The sequence below is a fragment of the Opisthorchis viverrini genome (assembly GCF_000715545.1).
Source record: "Opisthorchis viverrini unplaced genomic scaffold opera_v5_178, whole genome shotgun sequence".
Taxonomy (NCBI): Eukaryota; Metazoa; Platyhelminthes; class Trematoda; order Opisthorchiida; family Opisthorchiidae; genus Opisthorchis; species Opisthorchis viverrini.
Window position 1 is genome coordinate 6,270 of NW_008751835.1, and position 14,984 is coordinate 21,253.

At 45.5% G+C, this 14,984-nt stretch overlaps 1 protein-coding gene across 1 annotated transcript; it reads left to right on the plus strand.

Moving 5' to 3' along the window:
- Positions 1-360: 360 nt before the first annotated feature.
- T265_07616 (hypothetical protein) lies at positions 361-10,160 on the plus strand (the record flags this gene model as incomplete). Its single annotated transcript, XM_009173184.1, has 3 exons — positions 361-919; positions 6,006-6,235; positions 9,024-10,160. 3 exons carry the CDS (start codon positions 803-805, stop codon positions 9,118-9,120), a joined length of 444 nt encoding a protein of 147 aa, XP_009171448.1.
- Between the last annotated feature and the right edge of the window lie 4,824 nt (positions 10,161-14,984).

Sequence of the window (14,984 nt, forward strand, 5' to 3'; positions counted from 1 at the left end):
TGATAGCTAGTTTTTGTAAACGACCACTACACTTTCCATTGGTCGACTGCTTTGACTCATAATCAGTAATCTTCATGATTCGACAATCACTAGGCGTCCTTTGGGCATACTGACAATTTCAAAGTTCTACTTGGAGCGTCAAATCTCACAGGAGACGAGTGAATCCAGAACTTGGTGTCTACCTTCCCTACGTACTTCTCATTGTGTTTCGGGTATTACTTATAGAGGTATATTCTCACTAGTTCGTCATTTTATCCCTCACGAATCCGAGGTCCTGTAATTTTGATTGAATATTTGAAGATATTCGCCCGGAAAAAGGTAAACAAAATTATTGCTCCCCCAGTTTAGGGGGGGGGGGAACCAGTACCTTTTTCCAACTAACCTAGGCGGATAATCTGATTACTTGTCCCCACTGGTCATCGATCCTAACTGCGGACCTGATATTTATCGAGTTGTGACATGCAGTTTAATTGGACATCATTTGGGAAGCTGTGACCACGTAATGAAATCCTTAGTCAGCGAGTTGGACACATGATTCGGTGATATGAAGCCAGACCACAGGACCGAGCTTATAGGGAACTAACCGAATTATCCCAGTCACGCATACTCGTTTAGCTTGTTCCTTGTTGAGTTGCTTTGCTTGGTAGAAATTTGTCAAATTTCATGTTTACACATTCATCACCTTGTGTTACAGCTGGCCTATTGCATCGTACAGTTCTTGGATAAGGATTCCACACTCACCGAGCAAGTGGTAAAGGGACTGTTGAAGTTCTGGCCCAAAACGTACTCACAGAAAGAGGTAATGTTCTTGGGAGAAATCGAAGAAATTTTGGAAGTCATCGAACCTGCCCAGTTTCAACTGATTATGGTCCCCTTGTTCCGTCAAATCGCCAAATCGGTTTCTAGTTCTCATTTCCAGGTGAGGTTCCCTACGTTCGGTTGTCATTACTTTTGGTGAGGTCATTTGAAATCACCAATACGTATACTGTCATGTGAAGCCAACCTTGTACCCTTTGTGTTTGTTTTTTTCCAGCTGAATTCAAGATGAGCACAGGCACTGGAATTCACGCATGCTGTCATGTGAAGCCAACCTTGTACGTTTCGTGTTTGTTTTTTTCTTGCTGTGCCATTTCCCGAATATGGCGAATTCAAGATGAGCACAGGCACTGGAATTTGTAATTATGTAACTGCTTAAATAATGTGGCACGTCTCCGTACAAGTGACTTGTACTGAGCCGTCTGAAAGTGTCCTTTCTAAGGCGATAACTTCTACGAGTAACGTCGTGCATAGCCAAGATTTTTCTCTGCTGACAATTCCCTGATGCTAGCGACTACTCAGCTGAGAATTATCGATCGTGTTGCGCTGATGCTGTTGTTCTGAACCCACGGTCTTTTCGATGTATCGCAAAAATTGACCCTCGAAGCTTTTCTGACGAGAAAACCGTTCATAAGTAACGAATTCATCATCACTGAATTCCTATTTAACGGAGCTATTGAGGATGTCACCTAAACCTTAGCACCAATACAGTGGGCTTACTCTCTTTTAAAAGAGGTATAATGTAATCGGGAAAGTTGTGATAGCTTTTTTTCATGATGGATTCCGTGAAATGCGAAGTAAACGTAAGGGGGAACAACGCATGTCAACTTTAGCCCCCAGTTTGCTTTGCTTCCAGCTCTCACGGTTGGTTTCTTCGTCTATTTGAAACCTTCTCTCTCTTCATTACGACCGATTGCACTTCCCACATTGTGAATGCCTCCCGGCTATGTTAGTCTCGACAATGTGCATGGCTTAAGTGGTTAGAGCGCGAATTTACTGATCGGAAGTTCCATGATTCGAACCCTACCTCTGCCTCTCGACTTCCCCCTGTCTAGGCTCGGGCAACGTGACAGTGTCCCAGCCCGCGTGCTTCCTTCGGGCAGGCACCGGAAGGGTGTTACAGATGAGCGAGTGCGCATGGCTACAAATTGCGACTCACCATTGCAGTGTCACTGGCCTCGTCCCTATCGTTCCTGTTTGTTGGTATATCCAAGAGTGGTGAACTACTGGCCTACGTATACCTCAACCACTGGACTGATCATTTTGTATTCAAAGTAAAAACTGCATGTTGGCTCTCCGCTTGAATAATTATGATTCCTGCTGAGGTGGTCTGTGCGCGGCTCTCTGCAGCATCGAATTACAGCAATCCAACTTCATTTCCCATCCTGTCGGCTGAATCCGATGATGAGTGAACGCATACAGAGTGTATCAGCGGACACTCCGTACTTACTACCTACTACTTACTTACTACCACGCAAGCTAATCAGTTCTGTCCTCGCGGTTCGGCCAGTATGTAGTTTCCTCCCTCACATTTCCCATACGTTTTACGTTCTATCCAAATTAAAATTCCCTTCATTTGATGGAGATATTCGGTCATCACCTGGCAATATTTTATCAAGTGCACCAATCTTTTGTGGGTGTGGTCACGCCAGTTTGGCGTATAAACTCAGATGAACACAACATTGAGCATAATAAGGTAAGGTAGTATTCTACGGATAGATAAGGCCCGTCAATTCCATGTTATTTTACCCATCAACATACCGGGATGAATTTATGTTAGCTTCGCTTTACTCCAGTTCTATTTTGCATCGAGGTCAGCCAGCTTCTTGACCCCGACTCCACTTACACGGCTTCGGATGGTGACGCTTTCACATTTGTTGATCGGCTGTTCGCTCCGGTGGTGTAGGCCGTAGGTAGCCCACAATTGAAACATTCGAGATCGGACTTATCGTGTCGGTGACCACTTTACAACTCAAAGCTTAGCACCATCCCGATGTAGGCACTGCTCTAAGTTATATCGCTAAAAGAACCAAACCATCCGGGTGAATAACTTAAAAGCGTCCACTTCATACCTCCCTTTTCTTAATGCGATCTTAAGGAAGTATCTTGAGAATGTTTCGAAAAAACCACCGATCAAAACTCTGTTTCATCTGAGCAGATTTCGCAAGCACCGAGTAAGCTATTTCGAATAGCAAACTAGTGGATCTGATCTTTCATCCTCAGGATGATTTGTCCCCATGTCACTGTTGTGGGATTACTGTATGGGTTTATCCAATAAGATCCTAACTTTATCCCTAATTTATAAGATCGGAAGGTTGAAATGAACTCATGTTCATGACCAATGGATGTACAGTCATCCTTTGGACGGTTACCTCCACGTTTAAAAATTGACATCATTCGTGCAGTTAATGTAGCGGTCCCAGTTGCTGATCACAAAGTTTCCAACGTCTGAAGTATTTGCATGTACCACACCGAAGCCACCTTTTTGTGTTTTTGACGCCACGTTAATTTACTAAGCATTCTACATAGCACCGTCACTGGTCGCATTGTTCATGTCATAGGAAGTCAGCTAGTTCGCAACGTTGGCAACGTTTTGTCATAGCGAGAAAAAGGAGGAATCACATTGCAGTGACTGAAAAAGCCGTCTGAAACTTTGAGTGACAAATCAATCAAGTAGAGGGTTGTAGAGATACCATACTGCTCTACTGATGCGGCCAGTCCTGTTAACGGTAACATTAATCTTTTGGGGTAATAATTGAGTTTGTCGGTATATATATATATGCGGGAAAACTAACTGCTGCTATGTAGACTGCCATTTTATGGACTTGCACAAGAACTATTTCCGGTACGTCTACAGAAACAAACAGGTATTTTCACAGACAGTCACTCCCAACGGTCAACTGGGTTTCCGTTTGACGTTGTTCGTCTGTTTCCGATTTGGTAGCTTTTATTGTTATCTGCAAGAGTGGCCAACCTGGTACATCTCACCGTTTGCTACCGATTTCGGCATCCTCCGGAAGGTTCGTTCATTGGCCAGATTATACCAATACGTTACAACACCGGTGATCGATGACCCTGTCAGATTGTCTTGGAATTCAGCCTGACATGTGGAATTCCGGATCCATGATCAGCACTGTCTTCACCATGATAGGCAAGCTGTAAAAATCGAACAGAATTAATGAACTATAGAAAAACGGCGCGACACCCTAGTATGATTTGGTTTGTAGGTAACTGTAACAAATGGAGGTACACACATGTGTAGGCAGGACTGCGTTTTCACTCCTGGGCACCATTAGATTTAACTTTTTCAAATTGCCAGCTGTCTTTCATGCATATTCTAACTTCACTGAACAAGTGACAGGGCAAAGTGCGTTGCAGACAGCCAGGGGCTGAAAATGGGTAAAGGCTTCTCCCACACAAACAATAACGATGGCGTCCGTTTGACCCTTGGAGACATTGCAGGAAACGGCGGCTGATCGATGTCAGTGGCATGTGTGCTGTCAGTTTTTCTCTGAATTGTCTAAGTGCTCGAGGGTGTAGGCACCTCAGAATGCTTGACACAGGTCAGCCCTAATCCCCTTTTCCTCACCCACTCTTTCTCTTCTTTTCATTCCAAGGCTTTAAATATCACTAAGTAAACTTTGTGGCTGTATGGCAGTGAAGCATCATTGTCAACATTGATATTGTTGTCCCTGATGGCGACGATGATGATGATGAAAGGCAGCTCTATCATAAAAAATTCTTTTCAATTCCAAGAGAATTTCCTTTCATGAAACACGTAGGAACCTTCCTATGAAGAAGTTCTTCTGCCAAAGACATTGCAGGCGCAGGGAACACTTAGCACTATACTTTATCCATCTTACTACTTACTAGCGAGAGGTGCATGCGAATAAAACTTTTGCATATGTCTAGGGCACTCGTTAGATTTACTTCATCCCAAGTTGCGTCTTTAGGGTAGAGGTCAGCTTACCTTGTCGTTGCTGTGCTCAAAATGCTATTGGAAATACCCTGTTTTTCTCGACACGTGATACGCCATTACTTGGGACGGTGAAATCCAGAAGCCTGATGACTATACTACATTTTAGACTTCCGACTCCGGTACGAACTTGAATCCAATCAAGTCAAATATTCGTAAATAGCGTGTCTGGGAGGTAAGAACTGACATCAGAAGCATCCAAGGCGGAGGGATGAATAGAGCGAGTATGTTTTCCGCTAACTTTGACTGATTTCAACTTGTAATTCTACTGGCTCGTGAAAGTCAATCGACCTCAGTTTATTAACATAACCAATCGTATAACTGCTAGTAAGTCTCAGATGCCTTCGATCAGATTCATATTCATACTATGATCGGCTCAATCGTTGGTCTTGGTGTTACGAGGCAGTGAACACATTTTTGTGAGGTAAGCTATGTCGGTGGATTACCTTGTTGAATGTGGTTGGTCTCTGATGCGCTCACAGCTCCATGCTGAAGCTACACCATATATTGAAGGTAACGAAGCTCGAATACCGAACGAAGCAACTCATAATGACTCGATAGTTACAGAGTCACTGATAATTATCATTGCCCTCACTGTTGCTTCCACCCTCGTGTCAAGTCGTCCTGGTTTGTTTGACTATGTGTCACCCTTTCATTCGTTTAGCATGTTACACCTTTTCTGTGCCTAGCTGCCGAAGGCTGAAGAAGTACTTTCATCAGATCATCTGGTAGATCGGCCCTGTGGCAAACAACTCATTGGTTCGAGCCCGAAACTTTCGTTTTTCATCCATAATTCATTATTTTGACTATGTGCAAAGCATCTTTGAGTAGAGCTTTACAACTGAACTTTTCGTTCATCGTTCAGGCGTCAGGCTTCTGCAAATAACTCTCGTCGGTTATAGGCTTCCGTGACCTTCCAGTACACAGATTCTATCGATTCGGTCTGTGTTGCGCATTTGTTCACTGATACCGCCGTGTGCATCTGACATGCAAATTATGACCGAAGCTCTGGCATGTCTCATTTTCGCGCCATCCGTGCTTTGAAAGAACACTCCATCTTACTTTCAGGACAACTTTGTCCATGCTTCTTCGGTTGGTTACCGGATGCAAAACGGAAAGCTTACGGAGTTCATTTCCTCCTTGAATTTGAACAGAAAGTTCACCTGTTGTTCGCTGGATTCTCCAACTTTTTTCATCCCGTTTATTTCTTCAGGTTGCCGAACGTGCACTGACCTATTGGAACAATGACAATATTGTGTCACTAATTGAAGAAAATCACGAAGTCCTCATTCCAATTCTATTCCCTTCATTCTACCGAATCTCGCGAGAGCATTGGAATCAAACTATTGTCGCGCTAGTCGGCAACGTGTTGAAGAACTTTATGGAAATGAACAGTGCCCTGTTCAATCAGTTGGTGGAAAACTACAAAGCCGAGCGCCAAAGGTACTTTTTACCTCTTCTGATTGATATCCCCCTCGCTGTTTTCTCGTGGGGACGCAAAGTGTGTTGTTTAGGATCGGGTTGAATTTTTTTGCGGCGTTGATTGAATGTTGAGGTCAGATTCGATAATCCTCCAGCTAAAACCACCACAGAATAAGCGACCCCTGCTTTGGAAGTAGACGCGCCAAAAGTCGTGGTTGACAGGAAACACCGTTGTGGGCTCTCAGATAGGGCGACTTCTCTTCGGTGAGGCTCTCTTAAGGGAGTAGCCAGAACGGTGTGAGCGATATGGGTGTGGCCATGGCATTATCTATACTTACACCATTCTCTTGGGAAACTGCATGTTGCTCGTTCAGAATCCGTTTGGATATGAGTATGTCCTGCTTGTTTTCAGGAGTACTTGCCATAAGTCACTGAAGACCGTGTAAAATGTTGTCACTCTCACCTTTAAATCGGCAGCTTTGAAGCATACCAAAGCTTGTCCATCATATATTCCAGCCAGTCATTCTACTCCAGGTTATTGCGGGTCTTCTGGCCACGCCACTTGACAGCACCTCATCATTAGGGGTTCCAGGTTCCAGTTCCACGGCTAACAAAATCAGTACAACAGTAACCACAAAGCGACATCAACGTTGCCGAGCGCAGGAACAATATTAATTAATCCTCTGAACAGTGGGATTCGGTTGTACGTTCGCGTCTAGTCTGTCTCTTCCGCTAAATTGAGTTAGTGGAAGTTGTGTCCCGCGTATGATCTCGAACGTCGCTGCTTTCACACTCACTCGTGAACACTGAAACGTGCGTAGCTACTGGGTTGCCATTTGTGATTCGCCATGTCAGTACACTCGGTCTCCGTTGGCTTAGTTCGCCAGCAGTTTGTCCGTAGGATCGACCAATGCGGCCCTCACATTCGACAAGACCAGCATCCGCTCCCCATTTGGGCCGCACTGTGGACTCAAGCGCGGTACGACGAGAAATCGCACATTTGCCTGTATTAGGATAGTTTATTGAAGCACTGAAATGGCTAGACTGTATTAGGTAGAGTTATACTCGTGTTTGCAGATTACTGTGGTCTTAACGAGAGACTCAACTGAATCTCTCCCCCACAGTACTTTTCGACCGAATTTTGCCAGTACTGTTGTGTCGATATTGCCACTACTTGTTAATTAGTAGGCAAACCATTTGTTGGAAATCTTGTGTGTACCAGACAGCGTCTCAGTTTTTGCGGCATATATTCTGGTTTGTAGAAGACGTGATGGGGTTCAAAGTAGCATGCTCTAAGTTTATCTGCTAGACCTTGGGGCGAGATGGCCCAGGTTGTTAGAGCGCGAATTTACTGACCGGAAGGTCCGTGGTTCGAATCCGACCTCTGCCTCTCGACTCCCCTGTCTAGGCTTGGGCAATCTGGCAGTATCCCAGCCCTCGTGCAACCTTCGGGTGGCATGGCAGCTAGGCACCGAAAGGGTGTTATAGCTGAACAGCTGCTAGACCTTAATGGTGCATTGCCATTCTTGTAATAATCCATATTGCCCGAATTCCTCCTGGGTTTTGCATCACAACTGAGTGGAACACTGGCCACTACATCGCCGTATGATAGGCGTTTTCACCTCACTCAACATTCATTGTTACACCTAAATCAGCTCAAATTCGCAGCGTGCGTACAATATACGGGATATATATCAGTAAACTAAACCAATCCGTCAATGTCATTAGGTGACTGATTGTCAGCTGAACCATAAATGCTTACTTGAGAGGTATAAGATGAGAAATTCACCCTAAATTTACTTGTACTGACAGAAACATATCCGCCTACCAACTGACGTACCCGGTGTTTTTGCGTTTGCACATCGTGCTAAACGGCTCGTGGAACGAGACAACTCAATGTTTAGAGTGCGAATTTACCGACCGCATGGTCCGTGGTTCGAACCCGACCCGTGTGTCCGTTAGGGCTGGAAACATTAATAAATTCTGAACCCGACCCGTGTATCCGTTAGGGCTGGAAACATTAATAAATTCCATTTGGAGTTCTAGACTACTCAGTAACTCTTCGTGATTTTGCGTAAAATCGTCATCACTATCAGTTTTCTATAACGTAATCTTAAGCCACGGGTCATAGCCGTGGATGATTATTAAAGTACGTGGATGCGTAGTTGTTTTTACACCAAGGTTAGGTTTCAAGACAGTCTCCCTAAAGCGGAACGTTTTACGCGTATACTCCATAGGAGGTTCTCCAAACTCAACCGACCCCTCGCTATCTGTCACCAGACACTTTCCGTGTTTACAGCGCTCGAATTCAATAAATGCTGCTTACTCACCAACTAAATTGACCACAATTTGACCAAACTGATGGAGGAGTGCATTCGTTGCTCAATCCTAATATCTCAGATTATCTTCTCTGTCGCTACATTTTTGCGATGACCGTACGTTTACATTTGCAGTGTTGTTCGATCCTTTTGATTGGATGAATGATCACGTGGACGACTGACTGGACCCAAGTGCATGGAACGAATGACCAGAATTCGCCATAAATGACCTACCAATCAAAACATGCTGATTGAATTGCTTTTTAGGATTAATCACGTTTCATTGTTATCGACTATTCGCTATCTTTGAAGGTTATGAACTAATTCCCCGGAGAGGATATGGTCTACTCAGATCAGAACCAAATCAAGGGAAAAAGTGTTGGATTAGTGCATTTCTTGTGTGCTTTACGTATCTTTGAGGAACAGAAAATAAAAAATAATAGCACCACATTCAACTGGACCTGAATTTTCTCTGTCTTCTTCCACTCCAGGGAACGAAAACGCGAAAAGGAACGAGAAGAACTATGGAAGAAGTTGGAACAGTTACGTGTTTCTGGTTCGGGTGACGCATTAGGAGCAGCGCAATAACAGTAGGATGTATGCAAAGTATTACTCACGATCCACTGACCTCGCTCATTTGGAAGCTTCATCCGTTCAGTTTCACCTAACATTGAAGAGCACCATCGCTCGGCACCCAAGTCACTTCAGTCGTCTCCCCCGCCGTTACCCAATCTCGGCCGAGTCGCTGTCAGATCCGGTCGTCCGTATCTCGCTGCTGTCTGAATTCTCACTTGGACTACAGTTTTGCTATCAATACTGACTGGCTCATCATTGTAGTTTTCATTTGATCGGAGACCCCAACACAACAACCTTCCATCTCGAATCTCTTGCTTTATGCTGATACTCTCCCGGTCGTTTTTACATCGCTGCGCCCAGCAAGCGTCACCAATAACTTGCATCGGCATGCATACATTCGCGCATGTTTCCATTGAGTAACCGCACTCAATCACCTATTCTTGTCCGACTTAAGTTGTATAGTAACTCTCAGTCAATATTGTGGCCGTTTGGTGTTAGCTTTTATATGCGAGCGACCCCCGCGCGTTGTTCGCGCGCCTTGTTTTGCTCCTTATCATCTTTGCTTCTTTTCTGTGATCGGGGCTACATGCCAGATGATCAAGGGTTCACCCCGCACACATGTTTATACCTGTGAGATCGGGAGCTGCGTTCGTAACATACCTGTTGTGCTGTTGCCCATCTTCAGAGAACTCTTAAAGTTTCTTCATCCCTTTGTATATTTCTTTGGCTCGCTTCGAAAGGTATCATCTTCGTGAAGACAACAAGACGCACCGGAACATTCATTTCAGCTATGGCCGATAACTGTATCACTTTGCCAACCGAACCCTTGGCTGCGCAGCCTTTTGGGCTCCTACCCATCAGCCTTGCGGGGTTGAGGGTAGTTTCTTCATTGTTCTCACTCCGATCAAACCCACGCCTTCTACCGCTTTTTGCTTTCCGTCATTTCTCTTTCTTCCGTTTCTCGTTCAATCATGCCCATAAACTACACACACGAAGTCGTACACTGTCCATCCCCTTCATGCACATGAAATAAGCGATGAAACATTCAGCTTTATGTGTATGTTTGTTCTCTGATAGATCTCAGGTTCGAATCATGGCTTACACCCTCGTACACTGCGATTAAGTGAATCACTATGACGGTAGTCAGACGCGTTATCCGAATATAGTGGTCAACTTCCGTCCCTCGGTGTGATGTACGGTTATCAAAATGTACAAATCTCACATAGTTCATGATTTTACAAACTGATTGCGATTGGGGAAGATGCGGGACAGGTTCCTCTTGGCTTAAGGAACCACAAAGTTCAACGCAGCAGTGATCTTCCGAATTTGTAGCAATCTCGAGCGGTTTGTGAGGGCACATGTCACGTACAGTATCCTCCTAAAAGGTCACCTTTTGGAAAGTCCTCGTAGTCAAATACCCCTCTGCCGTGTCAGTCCTCTTGGGTTTCTTGAGGGGTTAGTTACACGACAGGCCTTGAGGATATTCATAATTCCGATGCACCCTTCCAATACGAGATCCTTGGGTTAACTACTTTCGCCACTGCTGCGCTTGCAATCAGTGTTGACCACATCAATGTTATACACTGATGTCATGATGCCAATGACAATGAGTCCTCGTGCTTCTAACCTGGAGGCTGAGTTTGCATGCTTACGTATGCTTGATTGTTAATACCCGGGACGGACAGCGCGTTGCTCGAAGGACATCAACGCCATCGACACCATGACATCAGTATTCAACACTGGTGCTTCACTGCCGTACAACGATGATTTATTTTAAGGCATTGTTGTAAAGAAAAGAATGAATATGGACAGGGAAGAGACTCAGTACCACCTTACAACAATTATTCCGAGGTACCTACGCCTCCAGACACTCATACAGGCAATCTGGACAAAAACTAAAAACAAGAACGCCATTGACACTGTTAAAAACCATATCTCGCAGCGTCATCAAACAAGCGCAGTGATCTCGCGGTCCCAAACGTTTCGTAATCTCTTTCATACCTCTCTGCCAACTCAAGGGTTGGCTACCTCTGCTTCCACCAATCTAAACTGGACACGGAAAACAGAAACCTCTTGGCATACGAATTACATGGCCCAACCAACGCAGCTTCTGGTGCCTGGCACGTTCGTAAATGAAATTCCCCGTTGAACAACTGAAAGACCGCTTTCTAATTGCCTTGATGCTGATTCTCCGACACCAACTCACATGAGTTATATTCCTGAGACGATTGTCGAACAACTAAAGACGTCTCAGTTCCGCTGCTCCAACAGGCCAACTCTCACGCTCATACAATAAAACAGATCGCACTGTAGCCTGATACATACGTCCCTTGAGATTCGGAGATGTACCGCTCTGGCACCATAGGGGTCCTAAATTGGCAAATGCGACCCGAGCCTTAAGGATTCGTGTATTGACTTCATTTGTCACATTACGATCGGAAATAATACAACCTTCAAGATACCTAAAACGCCCCACAACTTCGAATGCTCCTCCCTGGGTTGTGATTGGCGCGTTTAGTGATTGCAAGTCCAGGAGCATGATCCTTCAGTCTGTGGGCGCAAAGCGCATGCCAAAGTACCGGATGAGTGGTTAATTCCCCTAAGAAACCCTGCACCTTCTCTTCTTAAAAGAGGAAAAAAGCGTTCAGCTGTAGCACCATTTCGGTGCCTAGCTGCCATGCCACCCGAAGGAAGCACGAGGGCTGGGATACTCCCAGGTTGCCCAAGCCTAGACAGGGGAATTCGAGAGGCGGAGGTCGGATTCGAACCACGGACCTTCCAGTCAGCAAATTCGCGCTCTTACCAATTGGGCCATCTCGCCCCTCTTTGAAGATGAAGGCGATGTGGTCTACACACTCTAGATCGACAAGGCTTTCGTCCGCAGGCCTCCCAGCGTTCGTCTCACCGATAAGAAAAGTAAACAGGAACGGAGAGAGTGCGGTCCCATGACGGGTTACGGCTTTGGTACGGAAGCTTTTTTGGATAAGTCTCTTAGACGTATGGAAGTCTGAGAACAAAAAAAGCTTATAATGTTCATAAACTTCCCGGAGATTCCTTGATGAGTAAGCGTGTCAAGAACAGGCCGAACAGCCGAGTCGAATACGACTTAGAAAACCAAAAAACCCGAATTTCTAGATCATTTGTATGTACAAAGCAGTTCTAGCACATGATTTAGTGTGAAGATTTGGCCAATGCAAAAGATAACAGGACCATCCTGCTTGCTATTCTGTAGAAACTGTTTCACAAGCCAACATAAAGCGACAAACGAGGAGTGAAACAAGGAGTTTCGTCACGACCAGATTCAAGCTCATTCGCCTCTGGCTCCAAAACGATTGATAATCAGTTATTCATTCGCGCTGAACCCCACCACCTGTTGTTTGGGGCAATCTCCTTTTACCAAATGCAGGCAAACAGATCAGACAAGCGCTGACTGAGGATTTCACTCCCCTCTATGAACAATACAGGTGTGAGGTCATGCGAACCAGAAGCTCGGTGGCTCCTGACAGAACATAAGCAGTCATAAACCTCCGAGGCCGTAGGAGGCTCAACGTTCACCGTCCAGGGTTCTACGTCAACTGTGGGCTCCAGATGAGTGGCAGTTGGTGGCCTCGATAGCTGTTGTTTGAAGTATTTGGTCCAACGGTCGAGGCATTCTTCTTTATTCAAAATGGCCGCTACATTCTTAACTTTGATGGTTCGGCTCACAGGCGGTTTCGAGGCAGTCGTACGGACCACCTGAAATAATCTCTGAGCAACCCCGGATTTCTGTTACTCCCCTATTTTCTTAGCTTTCTGATTCCACCAGGCTTTACGGTCGGGGTGAATGCTCACTTTCACTTGATGTATGATAATTTGTAGGGTCAAATTATGCTCGGGAGCGGTGGAGAACATTTTTTCGAGATTCAAGCAGTGTCACTATCCTGTCTGATATCCAGTACTTGAACGGGCCTGGGAGTGCCGTGCCACAGTCAAGACTGGCAGCACTGAAGAGAGGCGGTGATGTCGTTCCACGATGAATTCACACCTGATGGTGGAGCAGTTGCACGAGTCCCTAACTACAATTCCGATAAATTCGTCTAACATCCGGATCTGCCAGTCCCTCAACTGCTAAGCGATTGGTCCGCAACATACGCAGCCCGAAAAAACGAATGAAGAAATGACTCTGAACGGGTGCGCGGCCGGAGTTCACAAATGCGTTCCAAAGCGAGTGGAAATTAGTTATTCATTCGCGCCGTCGGTAACTGATGGCGATGTGATCAATTTGTGTTCGCAACTGGCATGCTGTTGGAGGGCACCATATGGCCAAACGACTTCGGTATCTCGGAAGTTTGTACTGCATAAAAACAGTCGGCGGTTAGCACATTGCCAGAACAATCGTATGTACCGAATACTACCAATGTCGACCCGCTAATTGAGTCCCAGCTGCGCCAAGCATCTCCGCTAGCCCCAACGATATCCGAGCTACTAGATCGCCGAAACATACCACTCGATACTTCGTAAAACTTGTCCTCAATCGTAAGCACATACGACAGACAACAATCACCTTTCCGCTCGAGATTCTTTGACGGACGTTGCCGGATGAACCGCACAGAGGTGCCTCTCAACGTTGTATCCAGTCAACCAAGCATCCTTCCGCCGGTTGACTTAGGACGATACCGATCCTCGCATATCCGGCCGCAGCAGCCAGAGGTACGTAGCCAAAAGAGAGTGGAGAATGATGGAGCAGTTAACTCAGTCTTGTTTCTGCGATGCAGCACACACCAATCCCAAACAAGTCCACTGTGAGAACGAAGGCAATGTGTTGTCCTGCTTACTCCAGAGTGCGGACATTGAAAGCGCCCAGATATACTAAGTGTCGAGGCTTGAAGTTAGATTTCGAGATGCGTGAGGACGTCGTCGCCGGACGACGCGCAGATGTTGACTGCAAAACCGATGCACGGCGAATGGAGTCATCGGTCTTAACAGCTAGGCCTAGAAGGAGAGATGGTGGGTGCGTCATAAGTTTACTTGTATGTGTAACCTATGGTTTTACGTATGCCGGGAAACTTCCAGGGCGCCCATACCTAGACAGGAGGACGGTTAGGGTCCTCAACTAAAACCTGGCCACAAGGCAGCGGTGCTTGTCGAGAAATGCAAATACATTACCGTTTTTATGGAATATGTTCCAACCCACAATCTGGAGACCGTTCGTCAGATCTCTAACTATTGACCAACGTGGTATGAAACTCTGTGAGTGTCAAGCGGACACCTCCGAATATATCTCAACAGGTCACTGAGTTACACGAACGGTAGGCTCAAGTCCCTTCGTGACGGGAAGGGTATCGAGCCACACACCGGTGTGGCTTTGTTGAGCAATCCAGGTATCCAGCCACACACCGGTGTGGCTTTGTTGAGCAGATGGTTTCCAAAAGATGACCCTCAACATCGAATACCTTTGAGGTTGGTACACATTACAGAGAAGTGGGAGTACAAACATTTTTTTACTTCTGACTTAGCTCAACTTGTCGACAAACAGCTATTGCACGTCCCACTTGATCATTGTTTACGTGTAATGTCTGTATTATCAGTGATGGAAGTAACGTATAGGCCTACTATAATTGTACTGGCGTTTACACCTCCCCCTCCTTTCTGTGCACTAACCGTTGTTTTTGCAGAAACCATAGTGTGACAAGCCTAACAGTTACATTCGTGGTCATATGCATGTTGAACAGCAGTTAGACGGCATTACCTGTCAGTAGTAGTACAAGACTGACAAACGTAAATCATCTGGGTGTGAATGCCCGAATGCTGTCATCATAATTAACGCCATCGCCCGATAATTTGTAATGCTGTTGGTGCCTGTCTCCAATCAACTTGCAGTATTTGGGAACGATAGT